We start from the raw sequence: 22,707 nt of genomic DNA, 5'->3' as shown, positions 1-22,707 counted from the left end.
AGCCCGATATTAAAGAACCTGGCAAAATAGCCCCATGTTACCCTATGATGTTGGGCACACTGGGACTTCCGAACCCATTGCAGAACCCACATACACCACCAGCATATTTGACCAGCAAGATACAGGTCGTCATCACTACCAGCAGCCTCAGTATCAACCTCACTGAAATCCAGGACCAAGAATGAAAGATCAGGATCATAGCCAGAAGTCCTGGACTCTCTTTCCTGGGGGAAAGGCACAAACCCAAACCATGTCCAAAAATGCTCTGATGAAAGGTAGCATCTGAGAAGGACAGGTATGAGGTTGGACTGGCGCCAAACTGATGACAGAGAGAACAATTGGTTTCTCATCCTCCGGCATGGACAGAGTCCCCTTGGGTAACATGGAACCCTCTCCGACACAGGTCTCCGGGGCCAGACGCTGGGTCAGAAGCAGAGCCTGAAGCAGGAGGGGAGAGATCCAGACACCGAGGTGTGGCAGGTGATGACTGCACTCTCTTTAGAAACTCGGCCCCAAATTGCATGCTATCTCAAACAGATCCTATATATCTCGCAAATATAACATGAAAACTCTCCGTTTTTCTTTCAAGCGGTACTCTCCTTCCCTTCCACCCTTTCTAAACCTCTTTTTCCTGAGCACATCCTACTCTGTCACACATGTTCGCCTTAATCTCTATTATTGTATTTCTGCAAACTGCCCTCAAAACATTTACATCACAACCTCTCCTCCTCTGAAACCCATACTCCTGCAATCTAACACCTAACCTCTACTAGATCATCAATGAATCCCCCCCAATCATGTGCTGCATACTAGCCCCCACTAATGATCTAAAATATCTCCTATTAAAATAACCCATCAGAAAGTAACTTGAGCGAATGTATAAAATGGTTTGCATGGGCATACAATACTAAACTCAATAGCCACCAATGATAATGGACGAACCACCAACCTTGGGTTCGAGGGCAGCGTGCTACCCAGCGTAAATCGCTTCAATGCCTCATTAGGAGCAAAAGCGCTATATACATGCAATTACAATTGCGATCATCAGGAGCAGGGAATACTCATCTTTCTCACCACACATGGGATGGGGTTAGTGTAGGCAAAAATCCCTGACCAGTGCATCCATAGTACATTGTCAATGGACTACAATTGTGGCTACCTGGAGGCAAAGTTTCGTATTTTTGAAAGTAGCAAACAAGGATATTGTTGTGGTTCCTCACTGCTGGAAGCAGCTTTGGAGGACTTGCGTCTGGAGATCCCACTAGTGGACGCTTCCTGTTGTGCAAATCCGCAAAGTCGTTCTCAACTCCCGATGAATGTTCCACTAGCAGGTGGATGCTGTTGCAGATTGCCCATTGCAAAATGTGTTCTGCTAGTGAAGAGAGCCAGTGGAGGTGACTGCAACGCTGCTTTGAATGTAGAATGTGGCTGTCATGTCATCTGTCTTCAGAAGTACTTTCTTCTCCCGTATGAGGGAGAGGATCGCTTTGATGCCTAGTCTGATGGCTGGGTGTTCCAGGCAGTTTATGTAAACCCCTTGTGCTGAGGAGTCCAGAGGCCTTGAACCATTAACTTGCAAAGGTAAGCTCCCCACCCCATGAGAGAGGCACTGGTGGTGGCGGTCACTTGCATAAAGGGATCTAGAGAAGCTCTGCCAAATAGGTTGTTGTTGTTATATCCAAAGATCTGCATAGAATGCAAAGCCCTTGACGTTACCAACACTAGATACTCCAACCCAATGCCCTTCTGTTAGTGTCCACCAGGCCATTCTGTGGGGGCGCATGCGCAAACTGGCGTAAAGTACAATTGGTAGGCATAAGGCCAAAATTCCCAACAGCTTCATTACAATTTATTTGAACAGTAACAGAAGGTTTTTGGAATGCCATCACCCTATGGTCACTGGGATATGCCTTGCCTGTCACTGAACTGAGGACTGGCTCGAGGAAAAGCTGTTGATGCTAACTCTTTGCTTTGATGGTGAAACCTATGTTGCGAAGAAGAAAGACTTCTTTCTTTCTTGAGTGTGTGCTAGGCCCTGCCACTTGCTACTTGTGTTGATTACCCAGTTGTCTAAATATGGAAGACGGGAAAGGCATTTATGCAAAGGTATGCTACCTTGACCGACTGCTAGGCACTTTGTTCACACTCCAGGAACTGAAGTGACTCTGAAAGGTAACATCCTGAACTGGTAGTGTAGGCCGGAAAAACACAGTTAAAGGTTAGTCAGGGTTCAGAAAGCACAAATCGAAAAAGCATGGTAATCCGCCAGCAGTTCTATGGAGTACATATTGCACAACATAACTGACACCCTCAATTTTCAGTTATTTTCAGGGGTTTCTTTTAGGATGTACGGCATTTACCTGCCATGTACTTAATCTGCGTTATGCACATCCTTTGGCCATAAGCAGATAGGACTGGCTAAATAGGCTGGCATTTAGCTAGACTCTGAACCTAACCCAGATGGATGGACATCCTCTGCTGCACATACCTTTTGGCTGAGAGCACTGGTTAAGGGGCCCCTCTTGGCAGACAACCTGCACTTCGCACAACCTGCACTTCACACAACCTTCATATGTGTGCAGCAGGGGTTGGTCCTCACCGGGGGCACACAAAGCATCCAATTGCCTCTATTCACCTCCGCACCCCAGGACATCATATGCGACGTACCACAAGGATCATCGCTGCCCCCACCCTGATCAATATCTACATGAACTCCCTCGCAGATGTCATCAGATCCCACAGACTCAACAATCTCCTTCACAGACGACACTCAACTAATCCTCACCACGGACACATCCAATCCCAAAAACAACTTCTGCAATACCATGACCAACTTAACCAAGTGGATGAGAGGCAACTGCCTCAAACTCAACTCCAACAAAACAGAAGTACTTATCTAAGGGAAGAACCCCTCCATCTGGGACCACAGCTGGTAGCTGACAAAGCTCAGACATACACCCACTCCTACGACCATGGTCGCAACTTCAGCATCATCCTCGACAGCTAACTGACCACGAAATGACAAATGAGTGCAGTTGTCTCCTGCATGCGCCGCAGAATCTTCAGATGGATCCCAATCAACACTAGAAAGACGGTCACTCAGGCCCTTGTCACCAGCCACCTCAACTATGGCAACGCTCCCTATGCCAGAATCTCCACAGTGCTCCTCAGAAGACTCAAGACCATACAGAATACCGCAGCCTAACTCATCCTCGACCACCCCAAATGGACCCATTATCACCCCACACCTCATAGAACCTCCACTGGCTCCCCATCCAGAAGAGGTGCCAGTTGAAGATCCTCACAGATGCCTACAAGCTCTTCACGACCAAGGACCAGCCTACACCAACCACCGCCTGAACTTCCACCTGGCCACCAGACACCTACGCTCGTCCTCATTCGCCCTTGCACACCCAGTCACATACGCCTTAGCAGAGGCCGCCTCTTATCCTACATCATCATCAAGACCTGAAACGACTCGCCCCTCCACCTCTGAGCAGCACCCTCCTTGGCTGACTTTAGAAAGAGACTCAAGACCTGGCTCTTCAACGGAGACATGGCACCTTCAGCACCCAGATACCCCTATAGGGTGACAATGATGCACTTGACAAATATTAATTGATTGAAGGGCCTTATTCAGGCCCTTTGCTCAACATTAAAAAAATTAGAAGGTCTGGCCCCGTTTTATTTTGTTCAATTCTGATCTTTTCTATTTTTAGGTTTACATACCCAAGGGCCGAACTGACAAACCCTAAAGTGTTTCCGAACATGGTCAAGGGGTTTGGGTCCATTGCCCCAAGTGGCCAGTGAGAGGAGATATATATATATATATATATATATATATATACATACATATACACACCGGTGTGTGTGTACATCAAATTATTATTTAACTAGAAGTAGCATAGTATAGTTACATACATTTGGCTAATGCGCTACTCAAGCAGTCTTTTTTGAGGGTGTTGATTCTGAAAATCAGCTAAAAGGAAACAAGATAACAGTTATGTTGATTCCACCAACATGCTCTTAAACATTAATATGAACTCTGATAGTCATTAGATTCCACATGTTCACAAGGATGCATCAATGCCACAGGGATTTAAAGGAATACACACTTTCCAGTTTCAAAATCTGGTACAAAGGCGGACACTCCTCAAAATTGCTTTGTGAATGGCAGTAGGCACAGATTTCATAATATGACTCAGTAAGTTGTTAATCACTAAGTGGTCCAACAGTTTTTCATATATGAATAATCACTGCGTACAGTGTCCAGAAATATGTAAGATTTGATGTAAGTTCTCCCAAACGTATACTCTGCAATCGGCAGTTTTGCCTCCCCCTTTTGTGTATGATGTACAATACTCATCAAAATTCTCTTTTGTAACAGCAAACAACCAAAAAGGTACAATAGATTATTGGTTTTATTAGGATGCATGAATACCACCTCCCAACCAAGATGTCACTTGCCACTCACCCCTTAAAGCTAGATCCATCAGGAATTGTCACCAGGCATGGGGTTTTAAATGTGTTCCCTAAAAGGGACTTCATTTCAGTAGTGTGAAGACCAGAATGCTTTAATACATTAAACCTTATTGTTTCACTTTGCTGTCTAATTCATGCACACCCACTGCAGGCAGCAATAAACCCTGTTGTGAGTAGCTACAATTGACTAATCGTTTACAAAACGACTTGGCAAGTAGAATGGAAAGAGTAATAATAAATAAATGTTTAGCCTCTCCCACTAAAACTTACACACAACTAGAAGTAGATAAGCCACGTGCTTTTTTTTCCCCCAATAGTAATGCACTTTCTATGGAACAAATAAGCCTAGGTGTAGAAAAGCATTCTGGTTATGTTATATATTGATTGTTATATGTATACTGTATATCACAACGCATTATATACTCCATTTGTAACACATGCACAGACATGTCCCACACCAACATACTCTACAAAATATATTTTCATAAATGCAGAAAATATAAGAAAGAAGATTTTGGTCCTATCCTTCTGAAGGATAAAAGACAAAAATTCCGAGATGGAAGAGCCTTCCTCAAATGCTCTGTCCCTCCCCGATCCCCTGTAGGAAGACCTATGCTTATAGGCTTGGTAGGAACAGGAGAACGTTTACAATAAACCTTTGCTACAGCGGTAAACCATGTTGTTTGTTCATATGGTATAATACAAGGAGCCCACTAAAACTACAGCTCATTTAGACTGGTAGTTGTAGGATTAGTTGAGAAGTTCATCGAGTCCCTCAGAGAATGATTACCAATCACTAGAAAGCTTGGTGTTCTGGTCCCTTTTTGGAGGAGCAGGTGGTGGCCCCCTTCTTAAAGTTGCATAACCAGATATATGACTGCCTCCATAGGAGCTAGCTTTTTGCTGATCACTAAGCAGTTCAGGTGGTGGAGGAGGCAAGGCCATATCGTCCATTGTCGCTGTGGGTTCCGATCTCGAAAGACGGGTAGAGGATAGAGAGCTATGCCGAGTGACAGACTTGCGCTGAAGAGTCCTATTCAGGTCAGCCAGAAATCCTGGTTGGACAGTAAGGCTCGGCTTCGGGGAGGTGGGCACTTGAGGACTGATTGGCAACTGTGGTTCCACAGTTTCTGTAGCTGCTGCTGCACGCGTGCTATCATTCCGTTTGGGGCGTGTTGGAGGAGGAGCTTTCTTTTGCGATGATTTAGACCATGATTGGGGCTGTGGGTTAACAACAGCAACTTTTGGAGAGGTATTACCTGAAAAAGCAGCTGTTCCATCCATTGGAGGAGGTGGAGGAGGAAGTAGTTCTAGTTCTGGTGGTGGAGGTGGAAAGTCAGAATCGGATGGAGGAGAAGGAAATTCAACCACATGGATGTTCCCTGTAGTTCCCATAGTTGGTGTTTTCCCTGTGATGCTTCCTTGTTGAAAAACCATAGGCAAATTCACCCCTGAAAGATTGAGTTTTCCAGGCTTTGGGGGTGCTGCAGGAGGTGGCGTAGACTCTTTGGAAGGAGAGCCAGAAGGTTCTGAGGGCTGTGCGAATTTGCTCACTAGGCTGTCCACAGATTGCCTCTTTGATTCATAATACTCTGCAGAGCTATTAGATTTGATGCTGGAGTTCCGCTGAGGAGTTGGTGGCGGCTTCTTTCCTCCAGGACTTGATGTCTTGCTATTTTTTTTAACTGGAGATCCCATTTTATCTGGAACAGGAGGAGCTGGTGGCAGACCACTCCCTGCAGGAAGGGGAGGAGGTGGAGGGGGAGATGGCAGAGGTGGTGGGGGTGGGGGTGGTGGGAAGGTTAAACTGCTCTCGGGTGGTGGTGGAGGAAAATCGGGAGATGGAACAGAATTAGGCTGCCACTTGGGTTTTGCTTTTACAGCTGGGGGGGATGGTGGGGCTGGGGCTGCAGGGGCAGGTTTGGGGAGCTGAGGCTCAGTAGCAGCAGGAAACTGACTGGCGATCTGCTTTACAATTGAAGGTATAGTAGACTGAGGGGACGGAGGGGGCTTGGCTGAAAAACTTTGTTTTGGTAAAGTTGGTGGAGGCGTTGGCCCAGGAGGGGCTGGTGGCGGTGGTGTAATATCACAACCTGTAAAACTTGGTTGTTTTTTCATTACAGGTAATATAACATTAGGGGCTGGTGATACAGTCTTAGGAATGGTAGGTGGAGGAGTAGACAGTATAGGCTTTGGCGGGGCCTGAGAGAACACAGGAGGTGGTGGTGGTGGTGGTGGTGGTGAAGGAGGAGGTGGCGGTGCACACTGATATCCATTACTAAGCTGAACTTGTTGAATTTTTAGAGGTGGTGGAGGTGGGGTAAACTGTGGTACAGACTGGGTGCCGGGAGCAGGCCTTAATAGCATAGCCATTGCTGACCCAGGCGGAGGAGGTGGTGGGGGTGGAGGGGGAGGAGGTGGTGGAGGAATTCCTCCATTAGGTGTCACCGTCAGTTGAGGTTTCACTTGTGTGATAACTGGAGGCATTTGCTGGTTAATAGATGGAGATTTAAAATGATGCCCACTATACTGAGAGGCATTCTGTAGCCTTGTTATGGTACTATATTTTGCAAATATAGTTGGGGTGGAAACTGAAGGTGTTGTTGACTGACTAGGAAGAGGAGGAGGAGGTGGTGGTGGCGGTGGAGGAGGAGGTGGTGGTGGAGGTGGAGGAGGAGCAGGTGGGGATGGCTGTGAAGCAGCCTGGGAGTTAACAGTACGGATCTGAGAGGATAAAGGTGGCATCGATGAAATGAAAGACCGATTCACAGACTCCATTCTAGCCTAAAGAGAAAAAGTAAATATAAGAAGTCATTAAACACAAATAATAAAAAACAAAATACAGACAGAACAAAGAAAACCAACAGGTAGACACTTATACAAAAAAAACGTCTGGTAAGCAATAATATAAAGAAACAAATGTAAACATCAAAGAGGCTGATTATGCATTTTATACAAGTGTACATTTTGTAAAGGGAACCCTATTGGCAACACTGAAAACAAAGAGCCTCTGTTTAGCCAGTAAAAAGGTAAATCATGTGAAGAGGTTGTTTTTGCTGCCCCCGACAACAAACCTCAGACATGTTACCACCGATTTAGAAAACTCATGATAATGTATCCACATAAACAAAAGTATTATGTGCCTCTTTTTCAACTGAAATGTGTCAGACAATAGCAGGAGTAAGAAAGATGGGGGCTGACAATTGTTAACTGTCAGCGGTTAAAGTTGGGAAAGTGACAAAAGTTACCTAAAATGCATAAATCATTTGAAGACCTTCCACTGTGACCCTATTAAATACCCTAAAACTGGTTGGGATAATATTCCTCTTATCAACCCAAAATAAAGGGATCCCCAGAGATGTTGGATCCAATCACAAATTCAGTTAAAAAAAAGTAAACTAAACCAGCTAATGGCACTAAGCTTGTTTTGAAAAAGCCTCCAAAGTCAAAGTTTCAATCTAAGTTTTGGTCCCATTTGTGTGAGGTATTATTGGAGGTTGCAAAATCTCTCTTCCATCTCTATGGGCAGCTGGCAAAACTGAAAGGGCTGAGAGCCCATGCTCCATTATGGATTAACTGGATAATCCTAACGCTCTAGTTTAAAACGATCTTCCACTAGAGAAGCCGTAAAAATGACTTCAAAGTGAGGAAGATTGATTTCTTCTCCATCATGCTGATGTAAATTGGCTTGTAATCCACTGACAAGAGGCCTAGGTTTCCCAAAGCCCATTTTGGCCTCAAGTTAATCAGGACTCTTCACAAAGCATCTTGAATAGGATCTATTGCCTGGTTGACCAGACAAGCTGGTTAAACACGTCTGGGTTGTCACTTGACCCTGGAGCTGCATAGCTCGAGTTTCAGCTCTGCCATGTTAGACCTAAGCAGCGGGACATGTGGTCTGAGGGGAGCTGTGAGGAGGTTTGTTTACTCCTGGAAATACGTATCTAGTGTAGTCTGGTGGCTTATCTTGGCCAAGAGTTATTTGCAACAACCAAGTTGTGGTTCATTTATGGCTTTGGTTCTGAGGTCGGGTTTCCTGCAGGTGCCCAACTCTTGCCAATAAACTGATTTAGCCTCCAAATGGCAGCAGAGTTCTTTGCACATTAAAAAAGGAGATACCTATAAGGTGCACAAGTGGCGAGAAGGATGTTTACATAGCAGTTGGAGTACACATTAATAAATTCCTTTATATTTGTTAGAGTATAAGCAGTGCTGGTAGAAGACTTGCATGAATACAGCATGGGCTGATAAGGCCCAGTGTAGTATGCTTTAAACAGGAATGTGTGGAAATGTAGGCTCGGAGTTCCTGAGGTGTAGCTGGGAAAGGCTTGTTTTAGATCTGTACCTTCTAAGCTTTCCTGAGCTCTCCCCTCCCAATGCATTTGCTGCGTTGGCCGCGTGTTCAAATGTGGAACCTGTGTTGTCTTTTGTTTCAGCTAATCATGCATTTGCTGTAGGCTGGTGGAAGGAGAAGGATGGCTTGATGAATTGTCTTTAGAAGGGTGTGATGCGGTCAAATTTTGATTGGGGATTAGCTGCATCTCGCATAGGTTTCACTGATACAAGGGCTGTATCTGGAAAAGTGGTAAGCTGAATACAGTTCCCATCAATGAAGGCTAGGGCAAGGATTATGAAAGTGGAGCGAAAATTGCTGAGTTGAGAGAATGGCTTAATTCCATGGACGAGGTCAGATTTATTAATCAGGTGGTCCTAGAAAGAACACCTAAAATCGATGCGAAAACTAAGGGATTTGGCATGCGCACTACAGGAAGGAGGTAAGTTGGTAAAGTTTTATGTTGGATAGTCGGTCTGGTGCTGAAGCTTACAAAAGTCCACAAGCACACACTCTATTTTTGTGTCACTCTATGTTGATTTTCTGTGTGCACCAACCATAGTACATACGTTTTTTGCCTTTTTATATTTGAGGTAAAATTGGAAAGTAAAGGGCAGATCATGAATGTTTACTAAAGTTTACAGTATGATGATGAATGATTAGGGGGTAATTAGTATTTGTTTGTGAATGGGAGTGAGATCAGTGCTTGTTGCAGCATTTCAAAGGCGGCTTACTTGAATTGGTGGTGATGTTTCAGTTTTCTTTCTGAGGTTACATGTTTAATGGGATGGTGTGTTGGGTCAGTTCGATGAATGTGGAGTGAGGTTAGGCAGGCAAGTGAAGGTCTGCTAATATGGGAGGCCCAAAGTGGTGCGATGGACAGGGTGGGGAATGTTATGTGTAAAATGAATGGAGCATCTAAAAGCTACATTAATGGCTTAGAACTGACCAAAAAGCACCTAAAAGGTCTGTAGAACGAGATTGAGGATGTTGCAGGTGTAAATTTAAAATGAATTCTTGAACAGACCCCAATCCAGATAGAAGCAGAGCTCCTGGTGGAGAAGGTGCATCTCCACTTCTACCACTGTCCTGGCAATGATGCTGGAGAGTTCTGCAGGGTTTAATACACACACTACAGGCACAGACCGCAATCTAGACTCAAACATTTTCTCTGGCAAAATTGTCATGCTAGTCTGCTAACACAGACTGTGGGCCCTAGTTTGGCGGAGGGGTAATCCGTCATAAACAGGATGGATGCCCGCCTTATTACAAGTGCCACAGAATATATTACACTTGTAATAAGGCAGATGGGTTATCTGTCATGTTCGTGACGGAGTAACTTATCTGCCAAACTCTAAACAAGGCCCTTATTTCCCTACAGGTATTTTCTTAGGTATTTATGGCATCAAAGAGAAGGCAAATGCTACTTACCAGTATGCATCTGTTCTTGGCATGTAGAGCTGCATATCTACACACTGTGCATAGATCGCCATCTGGTGTTGGGCCCGGATGTTGCAGTTGTTTTTCTCCTGGAAAGTCTTTGGAAGTCACGAGGTATGTGACTCCTCCCATTGGATCGTATTGCGCATGGGCTTCGGCTCCATCCTCAGATTGTTTTTCGCCAGCAGGGAAATGATGGAGCGTAGTAATAAACCGTGAAGATGTCCATGTGTGTTGTATATAAATAAGATAAACTGGAACAGATAAAGGTAGCCGGGGAGGCGGGTGGGCATGTGTAGATCTGCAGCTCTACATGCCAACAACAGATGCATACTGGTAAGTAGCATTTGCCGTTCGAGGCATATGAGCTGCAGATTACACACTGTGCATAGATTGTATAGCAGTACCCATCCCTAGCGGCGACCACCAGTATCTGTTGCCGTGGTTTGAAACAATGTTTTGAGTACAGCCTGACCCACACTAGCTTATTGCTTAGCCTGCACATCTACACAATAGTGTTTAGTGAAAGTGTGCGGTGTTGACCATGTAGCTGCTTTGCAGATATCATCTAAGGGGATGTTCCCTAAGAATGCCATGGAAGCCCCTATCTTACGTGTAGAGTGGGCTTTAGGGGGAACAGATAGCGTTAGTTTTGCTTTGTGGTAGCAAATCTGAATGCATTTGACAATCTAGCTAGCTATCCCAGATTTGGAGATAGGGTTGCCTTTATGTGGTGGTGAGAAGGAAACAAACAGTTGTTTGGTCTTACGAAAGGGTTGTGTTCTCTCGATGTAGTAAAGTAAGGCTCATTTGACATCTAATGTGTGGAGAGCTCTTTCTGAAACGGTTTGTGGTTACGAGAAGAATACAGGTAGTTCCACACATTGGTTTCGGTGAAAGGGAGAAATGACTTTAGGGAGGAAATTTGGATTAGTACGGAGGACAACCTTGTTATGGTGCATTTTCAGAAAAGGTTTTTGAATGGTGAGTGCTTGTATCTCACTGACCCTTCTGAGGGAAGTGATGGCTACAGGGAAAGCAGTTTTCCATGTTAGGAATTAAAGTTCACATTTGTGTAGAGGTTCAAAGGGTGGCCCCATTAGTCTAGTGAGAACGATGTTTAGGTTCCACACAGGTGAGGGTGGCAATCTGGGGGATTTATTCTTTTGAGGCCTTCCATGAAGGGTTTTATGGCAGGTACTCGAAAGAGTGATAGATGTTGCCTGTTTTGTAGGTAAGCTGCTATGGCTGCAAGGTGCAGTCTAATAGACGTGTAGGTTAGATTGCATCTTTGTAGGTGTAGTAAATAGCCTATGATGTGTTGAATGGACACATCTAGGGGATTGAAGTTATTGTTGTGACAATAGACCACAAAACGTTTCCACTTGGCTGCGTAGCAAGCTCTAGTGGTAGGTCGCCTAGCCTCTCTAATGACGTTCATACAGTCAGGCGGAAGATTCAGGTAACCGAATTCTAGGATTTCAGGAGCCAGATCACAAGGTTGAACTGAGCTGGGTCCGGGTGCCTGATCTTTCCATGGTTGTGGGTTAAGAGGCTTGGAGAGAGGTGTAACTTTTGGTGCGGTACTACAGATAGTTCCAGCAGTGTGGTGTACCACGGTTGTCTGGCCCAAGTTGGAGCCACTAGGATGAGAGTGAGGGAGTGTTGATGTAGTTTGCGCACCAATAAGGGAATGAGTGGGAGAGGCGGAAAAGCGTACGCAAATCTGCCTGACCAGTTCACCCATATCGCATTGCCTTTGGACAATGGGTGTGGATATCTGGCGGCGGAGCTGGGGCATTTGGCGTTTTCGTGGGTGGCGAAGAGGTCTATCTGTGGATGCCCCCACATCTGAAAGTACGGGTGAAGAACTTGTGGATGGAGTTCCCACTCGTGGATTTGTTGTGTTTGTCTGCTGAGCAGATCTGCTATAGTGTTCTGGACTCCTGGGACATGTTGGGCTAGGAGAAAGATTTTTTGGGGTATGGCCCATCTCCATATGCTCTGTGCTAGTTGAGAGAGCTGCAGAGAGTGTGTGCCGCCTTGTTTTTGTATATAGTACATGGCTGTCATGTTGTCAGTGCGGACTAAGACGGCCTTGCCTGAGAGATGCGTTTGAAAAGCCTTTAGGGCTAAGAATATGGCTAGTAACTCCAGATGGTTGATGTGGAGTAACTTTTGTTGAGGTGTCCACCTGCCCTGCATGGTGTGATGTAGTAGGTGAGCTCCCCAGCCGGAGAGCGATGCGTCTGCCGTTAGTACTATCTGAGGAACCGGGTTCAGGAACGGTCGCCCTTTGGAAAGGTTTTTGGTGGTCCACCACTCCAGAGAGCGATAGGCACGACCGTCTACCAACACCAGATCTGTCAATTGACCCTGGGTCTGGTTCCATTGGCGCGCTAAGCACTCTTGGAGAGGACGCATCTGGAGTCTTGCGTGAATGAATATGCAAGAGGACGTCATCCCTATAAGTTGCATTAACACTCCGGCTGGAAGAGAGTGTTCTGGCTGAAATTTGGCACGAAGAGCGTGAATGCTTGCTATCCTGGCAGGACTGGGGTAGGCTAGCGCTTTTGCGGTGTCTATGGTGGCACCGAGGTATTGCTTTACGTGGGATGGTTGTAGATGGGACTTCATGTGATTTACTGTGAAGCCCAGGTCGTGAAGCAGTTGGATAGTGGCGTGAGTGTGTTGTATACACTGGCTGTATGAGCTGGCTTTTATGAGCCAGTCGTCTAGATATGGGAAGACATGAATGTGTTGTCTTCGCAGGTGTGCTGCCACTACTGCTAGGCACTTGGTGAACATCCGTGGTGCTGTAGTGACTCCAAATGGGAGCACCTTGAATTGGTAGTGTTGACCATCTACTACAAATCTGAGAAACTTCCTGTGAGCGTTGTGAACAGGAATGTGGAAATAGGCGTCCTTGAGGTCTAAGGTGGCTAGGAAGTCGTTTTGGGAGAGCAGTGGAAGTACCTGCTGGAGTGTGACCATGTGGAAATGGTCCGAGTGTATATAGTGATTGAGGGGTCTGAGTTCTAGGATGGGCCTTAGCCTCTCGTCCCTTTTTGGAATGAGAAAATATAGGGAGTAAACTCCCATATTTTTTTGGTTGGTAGGGACTAGTTCTATCGCACTCTTTTGTAGGAGTGTGATTACCTCTTGTTTTAGTAGTGCTAAATGTTCATGTGACATTGGGTGTTGTTTGGGTGGAATGTTTGGGGGGGGTTAGATGTTAGTTCGAGGCAGTAACCGGACCGAATTATTTGCGTTACCCATTTGTCTGAGGTGATGGTAGTCCAGACAGGGAGGAAATTGTGGAGTCTGCCCCCGACCGGAGTGGGATGGTCTGGGGGGAGCTGAGGGAAGTCATTGGGATGGGGTGGAGGCAGAGCGGGAGGTGTTTGTCTTGCCGCTGCCTTTATTATTGTTGCCTCTGTAGCCGCCTCTTTGGTAACCCCTTGTAAAGGTGGATTGGGTGGGGGCTTTATAGGAAGTGGAAGCGGTGTCCGAGGAGTAGCCTCTGGATGTGCTTCGAAAGGAAGAGCGGCGAAAAGAGCGTCTGTGAGGGTGTGATTGTAAGGCTCCCATAGACTTCGCTGTATCCGTGTCTTTCTTCATTTTTTCAGGGCCTCATCTACTTTTGGGCCGAACAGATGTTCCTGGTCAAAAGGGTGGTTCAGAATGGAAGCTTGCACCTCTGGTTTGAAACCTGAAATCCTTAGCCAGGCATGGCGACGAAGGAGGACGCTGGTGTTAATTGCCCTAGAGGCGGTGTCAGCTGGATCTAGGGCACAGCAGATGGAGGTGTTGGTGATGGTTTTGCCCTCCTGAATCAACTCATTGACTCTATTTTTATTTTATATTTGTCAGGGAGGTGTTGCATTATGGCTTCTAGTTCGTCATAATGTGCCCTGTCATCTTGCCAGAAGCGCTTGTGTATTTGCGATGCGCCATATGTTGGCAGCTTGGGATGCAGTGCGCTTGCCCGATGCGTCCAAGAGTTTTGACTCTTTATCAGGTGGTGGTGCCTCGCCTGATGCTTGGGAGTTTGCTCTTTTTCGTGCTGTAGACACTACTAGGGAATCTAGTGGTGCTGGCCCTCTGATGTAGGCGGGATCTGTAGGGGCGGCTTTATATTTTTTGTCAGCGCGAGGGTTGATGACCCTGGCTCTGACTGGATCTTTAAAGACCTCCGGCGCGTGCTTGAGGACTCCTTTGAGCATGGGCAGGATGGAGGTGGCCCTGTGTGTTGTGTCGAATGTATCAAGGAGGAAGTCCTCTTCCACGGGGTCGGTATGGAGATCTACACCGTGGTAGTGTGCAGCCCTCTGGAGTAGGTGGTTGAACCCCAATGAGTCTTCTGGTGGGGATGGTCTCGAAGGGTAGAGATCATCCTGCGGTACGTTAGGAATGTCAGGAATGTTATAGTCGTCCCATGGGTCTGGGGAGCCTGTAGGAGTGGGGTCCCCTGTAGGTTGGTCATGGGGCTCGTCCCCTATGTCATCATAGACATCATCATTATCATCCGGAGAGGGTGTGGGGGAATGATGAGGTGGGGGGGAGAAGGAGGACGTGGGGAATGTGGAGGGAGTGCAGGAGGGGGCGAGGGTATTCTCAAAGGGGAGGTAGCAAAGTCTTTCCTCTTTGGAGGTGGCGCTGGGGTAGGCTTGTCCAGCTCTCTTTTTTTGATGCTGAGCATCAAATGTCCAGTTTTAGGATCCTTGATCAGTGTTTTTTGCAATGGATCGTGTGTAAAAAGTTCTTCAGAGAGTGATCTGTCCGTCGGTGCCAAAGGCATCGGGCCGTAGATTTTTTTGTTTTAGAGTCTGCACTAGTCCGCTGTTTTGAACTATGCGGCTTTGAAAGAGCTGGTTGGTTACTCGGCTCCGAGATGGTTTTCAGCTTCGAGATATGGGTGTCGGTGGTCTTGTGTTTGTTGCTCGGTACCGAGGAGCTGGTGCTGGTTTTCGGCACAGAGTGCTTCGGTATGGAACTGGGTGCCGAGGAGGAGGCCATTTTCTTTTTTGGCGTCAGTGCGGAGGAGTGCTTCTCGGCACCGACGTTGGGCTGGCTCAAGCCCGAGCCGCCGGAAGGCTTAATAGGCTTCTTTACCGGCCCGACGGTGCTGTGTGGGAAGCAATGTTCTTGGTCGTGCCTAGGCGCGAAGGCGTGACCGAAGCCTTTTTGGATGCCATGGAGGGTGTGGAGGTGGATTTTGGTACTCACGACCCTCTGTGCCGGAGTGATGTCCTCCACATCTGAATCGTCGGCTTCGGAGGCGCTGACGAGGCCCTCATCGGTGTGTTGTTTTTCTGGAGCGTCGACACCTTCTCCAAAGATGTCGTCTGGGATCGTTGCCAACGAGTGTGCAATAGTTCTTCGTGCCCTTCGGTCTCGAATGGTTTTTTTGAAAACCGGAAGGATTTGCACGCCGGACAGTCTCGAGCCTCGTGTTCAGGGGAGAGGCAGAGATTGCATACTTCGTGGAGATCGGTGTGGGGCAATTTGGACCCACATCGAGGGCACTTCTTGAAGGGAGTCCTTTCCATTAGCCAGGACCGGAGCTTGGGTAGGCCAGAAGGCCGTCGTCGACGACTGGAATCGAAGGTCTTGATCGATGAGAGCCACGTCAAGTGTGGAGATCGTGATCGAAAAAAATACCGCGAAAAGGAGGGAGGATTGCGTGTCGATTGGAGAACTGGAAACTGTTCGGAACCGGAGCGCGAAGATCACATCCGAGCCCGAATGCGGAAAAAAACAATCTGAGGATGGAGCCGAAGCCCATGCGCAATACGATCCAAAGGAGGAGTCACATACCTCGTGACTTCCAAAGACTTTCCAGGAGAAAAACATCTGCAACATCCGGGCCCAACACCAGATGGCGATCTATGCACAGTGTGTAATCTGCAGCTCATATGCCTCGAACAATATGTTTCAGCTGGGATGAAAATGGAAGATGGCTACCTGTGGGGTTATCCTATGTGTCAGTCTGCATGAACACTGAAGGTGGAAGATAGAGACTGGAACAACTATGGATAACATTTTCACAAAACAACTGGTCCTAACAACAGGTATTGTTATTTTTGAAGCATGGAACTGGTCACACCCATTTATCTTGTTGTATTCTGATCTTTGGCTGTACAGTAGGCTTCTGTTCTCAGTGTTGCCAATTAGACCCATTGCACCAACAAAAAGAAAGAAAACATGTTAAGCAAAATTGATCTTTAACATTCAAATAAAAGGAACTCCTTCCCAACACAAATAAATGACCCAACAGTTTGATGGGTGTGTAGGGAGAAGGGAGAGTGACATGTAAAAACTCAGTGCAAGGAACGAAAGAATGATAAAAGCAGAAAATTTATCAAAAGAAAAATAGCAGCGATAGGGAGTGTGAGAAGGGAGAAGGAACTGCAATTATATACTGCTTATCACAGCCCATTGGTACTTTAACGTTTGTTTGCAGAGAAGGGAAATTAAAATTTCCTCAAGTAAATCATGGGGTGTTTCATAGATTGGAGGCAATCGAAACATAGCGCCTCACTTTACTGCTCACTCTTGCTTTCTTACAGTAAAGCAGCACGGGATTCATCTGTGTAAACTGCATGACTCCCACAGGTTTGCTAACTAGCCCAAGGTACCCGAAAAAAACATTTGATTAAATATGTTACCACCCAGTCACACTTCAAAAGGAACCGTGACTCATTAGGTACACTGCCCGCTGCTGCAACTCCTGTTCGCCAGAAATGCTTGTCTGGAATATGGGGAATGCTAAAAAGTTCTAAGATGCACTGCTTCAATTTAATGAGCATGTGTTTGTTGAGGCCAACGTCCTTATGGATAATATAAAAATACATGTATTAAATACCAAGGAGTTGGGAAACACTGCAGTCTGCTATTCCAATACCTAAGCTCCTGGTATACACATTTTCTATTAAAGTAAGTTTTTGTAGTTATTATTAAGTTCTTATAAGAGATAGGACTGAATTCAACTTCTGCATCTTTTTGCAACCACAGCCATTCCCTGGCCTGGCCTGGTCTATTCCAAGCACCCTTTTATTTTTTCATTAGAAATCCCTGCCACTCTGTTCTATTTATTTATTTATACAGTGCAACATTCCTCCGTAAGGATATCACAGCGCTAAGGAGAGTGCATACCAGGTGAGAGAGGGGTTCTGGAGGGGGGTTCCTTGGTTGCTAGTCAGATCTTGGGAAAGATCTAGCATACAAAGCAATTACCTATGCCAAACCAAAAGCACGTCTGGGAACCCATAATTAAAAATTCACAAACATAAGTTTTTAATGTAAATGGAAACCTCAGGCATGGACTTAGCTAGTTACATTTACAAGCACTGGATGAATGAGCAGGACATTGGAAAAGGCAGCAGAGGTTGGCGTTGGATAGTACTTGAAACTAGGTGTCAACTGGAAGTGTATTTCTCGGTTCTAAATAAAACCTGAAAACTGGAAGATGCTCCTTTTGAAAGAAAAAAACGGCTTTGGTCAGGCACCTTCGTATACTAAGAATTTCACATGTATGGATAAATAGTGTTTAAGTAAATGACTGGCCATGAAACTGTTTAGAAACAGAGTAAGGATGAATTTCTCCTTAATATTTAGCAATAGATTATTTTCCATATTTTAGAATTATTGTCTTAACCTGGTAGGAATCGTTAGGCATTTGTTGGAAAATCTTCTAGTTGGGAAATTTCAAATCAAAAATAGAATTGTACTTTCCTAGTGAAATAATGACAATCAAAACCTGAAAGTACATTTTTTTGCTATGGCAAGACTTCTGGCCATTTCCTATATTTGCCTCTCTCACCTTGGCCGGGCATTCTTTCGCTTTTAAAGAGAAAGTGATTTCAACAAGTCTAAGCCTATTGCAGGATCATCTTTCATCCTGCAAAGCCCTTAAAATCTGGTTGCTTCCACATTTCCAACTCTTAGAATGACTATGATGTAATGTAACCTTCCAGTAAACTCCAGCGCCAGGACAGCCTTTTTAATGAGCGTGCGTTCTTACAACACACATTTCATTCACTGCAATATAGCGGCCAGTAACTGTGTAAATCGCTGCAATCTTAGCAAATTGGCTTTAGTAGGAGACTCTGCATCCTTTTTACAACTAAAAAGACTCAGTCAAATTCAACTGTAATATTGAAAAGTTAGTAATTGGTGTTCGGACAAGAGCGGTGGGTTTATTAAGGAAGATGGGAGAACATGAGGTCATGGGGTGGTAAAAGCCTAAACCATCGATTAAAAAAAGTGGGGTTATCAGATAGAAATTTAGGTTCAAACCAGCGAATTGAGAAAAGAATGATTAGGAGGTCTTCAGAAAGTTAGTTTGTGGGATTCTGGTTACCGCAATCACCCACCCAGGTTAACGTGTTTTGAAACGACCCCTGACCTTAGTTCTGCCCCGTACAAAGCGCCATGGGCTTGCAGACCTTAGCAGTGCTGGACTTCGCTTTTGGTACCTGAGACAATGAGGCAACAGGAGAAATACAAGCACTGTCAAACACAGAGAGGGTGACAAGAGAAAATGTGTTCTTTTCCACAACACTGCACTTATTATAGACGTCTTGTATACCTCCTTACTAAGATACACTGAATGTGTGCAGCAGAATCAAACAGAAGTACATGTGTAATACTGTGGACATTTTTACAGGAATTAAAGACCATAACTACGGTCTGGTTATTGAGAATTTATATGGGCTCATCCCTACGGAACTGGTGTCTAAGATCAATCTGTGGCAGTCCACTATATTTGAAGCTGTGACTACTTAAAACTGATGACTACTTTACAAACCTTTTGATGAAGAACACTTAATTATTGTACTAAATGTGAGGGGTACACTGATAATGCACAATGTTACCGATAAACATTTTTCAGCAAAACCCAATAATTGGTGATCCTTATCCAGTACTCAAAAAAACTTGTTGCTGTGGCACTGCTGTGTCCTAGTTCCAACTCTGGATTGCAAGAGAACTTATCAGGGTGGCATTACCCGGACGCAGCCTCTGAGAATTTAGCTAAGGCTGGTACATGTGAACAGACTTTTTTTTTTTCCAGAGTCCCAACTGTATCACCTAGGGTAAATTAGAGCTATCTAAAATATTCCATAAAATGTAGGCTTCTCAATACCTTTCCACGAGGGTTTGGGGTCTGCAATCTTTCCCCCTAAAGACTTTATGCATGTGATGGTAAACTGCAGAAGCTTTTAAAGTCCCAAAAAGATCTCAGTTAAATGCCAGGTTAAGAAATATTTGAGAATTTGAAAGCCGACAGTGCATCATTTTAACAATTTCTGTATAGTACAATCAATGATATGAAAACGTGTTTTTAGACTGCATGAAGGGGGGGCCATGACTTCAAACTTTCAAAGCAGGTATTCTGAAGTCTCATTACATGACATATATGTGAAGGGGAATTTCAGTGTGCACCTTTATTGAGCCATCCACAGGCTCTGACGCTTGAACACGAATAACTAAGGCTCCTTTTCACTCCAACATTAGATGTTTGGAAGAAGCATGGCGAAGCGACCGCCTTGAAGCAATGCTTGCAAATACTAGGTTTAGCACGTGATCACTTCACTGGGCATACATTTATTGCTTTTTTGTTGGCTGCCCCTAAGCCAATTAAGGTTACCTAGCACTGCTATAACAGATGGATGGTTGTCAACAACAAAATGAATTATTTAGAATCTTCGGGACTGAACAGCATGTGACGTCTCTGGATATGTGAGGTCCAAGAGAAATAATTTCATGCTGTAAATAAGTTGTATAGATGTTAAACGACGATGATCGTCAATTATTTACGAGCAGGTGTGGATCCTGCTTTGAAAAGGGCAATGCATGAACTGGTATAACAAAATTATATATTAAGAACAGGAACAACGTGGTGGAATTCTCTGTTCCTAGAATTTCTAAGTACTACCAGTATTCCTGTACTAAACACTATCATAATGTGGTAATTTTAGAATGAAGCTAAAATCATAGCTAAATACTGTACATTACAAAACGATTTCCTTCAAAGAGTAGCGCTGAAATTGTATAACGCGACTACTTATTCTGCAAATACTACTTGTTAATGATTCTCAATGGGATTCGATTTTAAAACTCACAATATAATTTGTTTAAATAGGCTGGAGCCTGCAATTGGCCCACTGGGTAAGATGAGCAATACTAGCCTGCATGGATTTTGGCACCAGCCCCCTTCCAGGGTCCTACAGTGATCGTCCGTGATGGGCAAACCTAATCAGAGGAAAGCTACGGGCTTCTCAAACAAGTATGTCCTTCCCCCTGATCTGTGCCCATTCTTACGGGCATGGGCACGCAGCACTGAAGGTCACTCGCCAAGGAGCAAATACCAAATGATGCTGCTATGAAACTTGTACTGTTCAGAATGTTTTCTCTTTTGTTGGGGGTGGTGCAGGTGGCAGGGGAATACTACTTGTTCAATTTTTACTAATGGGGAGATGGTCAGTGTTCAATTTTTTTTTGACATTTTATCTAAAGGAGCCAGTTGAACATGTAAACAAATGTAAAGCACATACAAACTCTACGCCATCTAGCGAGCTACATGATGTACAAGACAAACTTAACATGAAATATGCTCAACACAAGCCAAAAGGATAGATCCCAGCAAGGGATGCAGCATGGCTTCATGCAGAAACAACTCTTCACTGCGCCACGGCATGGGCTGTCTCTTGTAATGTTCTTGTTACCTTGCTGGACTCCTCTAGCTGCGTCCCTCGCTTCCAGGCCTCGGAAAAGATGGAGCTGACGATGCTTTGAGAGCGGACGTGTGCTGTATTCTGTGTCTCAGAAAGGCCGCTATCCGAGTGATAAGAATGGTTGGATTGGGACTCTGTAGGAAAAAGAATTGGTATATATCCTGGTTTCCACTTTTCATTGATAACTTTCAAGAGTACAAAATTGGTAAGGGGTATTCGCCAGTGTCTCTGCTTGGTTCCTCATATTGTGACTAAATTTTGTCCCTGTCATACATTCTACATCTTTGTAGTTAAACAATCAATACATCCGCCATGCCTCAAGAGAGTAAAAACTAATGGTGAAAAAGCCTATCAGTGGCCAAGTTAGGACCTCAAAGCTACTGCCTTCTAGAAATACCAGACATCATTACTCACACTAGAACTACTGGACCCCATTGCAAGTGCCTCTAATTGTAGACCTACTAGACGGCATTATGAACGCCTTTAGTGCTAGAACTACTACAACCCATAACAAGTGCCTCTAATGCTAGAACTACTACACATCATTACAGGTGCCTCTGATGCTAGAACCACTAGACCTCTTTACGAATGCCTTTAATGCAAGAACTACCTGACCTCATTACGAGTGCCTCTAATGCTAGGACTACACGACTTCATTACGAATGCCTTTAATGGCTAAACGAATAGACCTCATTACGAATGGCCTCTTCATTCCAGTGAGGCCACTACCATCAGTTACCTGCAACACGGGAAGTATGAGTTCAGGTGCGTTTCTGCGGATCAGGTTTATTTTCACAGAGATTTGAAGTAGCTGAAATCTGTGTGAAAATACATGGGCAAATGAGGAATTACTGCAGGAATTTGACCAGGAAATACAGATTCACGCCATAATTCCTCGTTTCTAAGGGGACCTTCAGGGTCCAACTTGTAATGTTTTTGCTTTCCCCACCCACAATCAAACCAATACACATTGGTAACGAAGTTGCGGAAAATCCAAGACATTTTCCAGGGCACTTGTGTAATGAGGGCTTTAATATCATTTTAACTCAATCCACAGTATTCAGGACTTGGGGTGATAAATATGTATAATCACTTAGACACATTCTGGGTCTCTACATCTAGACCACAGCAGTCTTCAGACAAGAAAAATAATTGATTTGATACACAGAAAGGCAATAAAAGCTGGCCATTTATATTTTAAGAGAAGATTACCTTTTGGAGAAGTTCACACTTCTATCTATACACTTGCATTCACCATTGAGTATTAGATGTCTTTCTCCAGCAGCGGAACAGAGAAATGCAGCATCCTCAAGAGACACTGTTGGTCCATTTGAAAGCAGTGCTCCAACATAGCTCAATAGTTGCATTTGTCCAGATAGACCTCTTGAGCCAGTCTTGGTGGGGAAGGAAGCATGCATCTTTTGACATTGCTCCACCATTTTAGGGGACCATGCTGTAACGTTACCTGGTAAACTTGAAGAGCTCGAGCCAGATTTGATGCTAGAGCTGGATAAGGAAGTCCAGTCGTAAGCCACCTCAGTCCTCTTCAGGGCCTCTTGATAGTTCACATACAGCTGCTTTCCATACTGAAACAAACACAGCAGAGCGTATTCCTTTTATTACAATATTGGCATTGCAAACGTCTTATAAGCCGAGTGTAAAAGGTAAGGGCACACACCAGTTGTTCAACAACTTAATAGTTACTGCATTACA

At 44.9% G+C, this 22,707-nt stretch overlaps 1 protein-coding gene across 5 annotated transcripts in view; it reads right to left on the bottom strand.

Moving 5' to 3' along the window:
* Positions 1-4,403: 4,403 nt before the first annotated feature.
* The window catches only part of RAPH1 (Ras association (RalGDS/AF-6) and pleckstrin homology domains 1), a 375,673-nt gene continuing 357,369 nt past the window's right edge, over positions 4,404-22,707 (bottom strand). For all 5 annotated transcript variants that reach the window (XM_085648936.1, XM_085648932.1, XM_085648933.1 and 2 more), the window contains 3 exons: positions 22,460-22,580; positions 20,986-21,128; positions 4,404-7,266 (listed from right to left, as the gene is read on the bottom strand). In XM_085648936.1, the coding sequence (XP_085505062.1) occupies positions 5,269-7,266; positions 20,986-21,128; positions 22,460-22,580 (2,262 nt within the window). In that variant the 3' untranslated portion in view covers positions 4,404-5,268. The remainder of the gene's footprint in view (positions 7,267-20,985; positions 21,129-22,459; positions 22,581-22,707) is intronic.

Source organism: Triturus cristatus, chromosome 3_2 (genome assembly GCF_964204655.1).
Source record: "Triturus cristatus chromosome 3_2, aTriCri1.1, whole genome shotgun sequence".
NCBI lineage: Eukaryota > Metazoa > Chordata > Amphibia > Caudata > Salamandridae > Triturus > Triturus cristatus.
The sequence above is the reverse complement of the archived record's forward strand: the minus strand, read 5'-3'. Positions and strand labels throughout refer to the sequence as shown.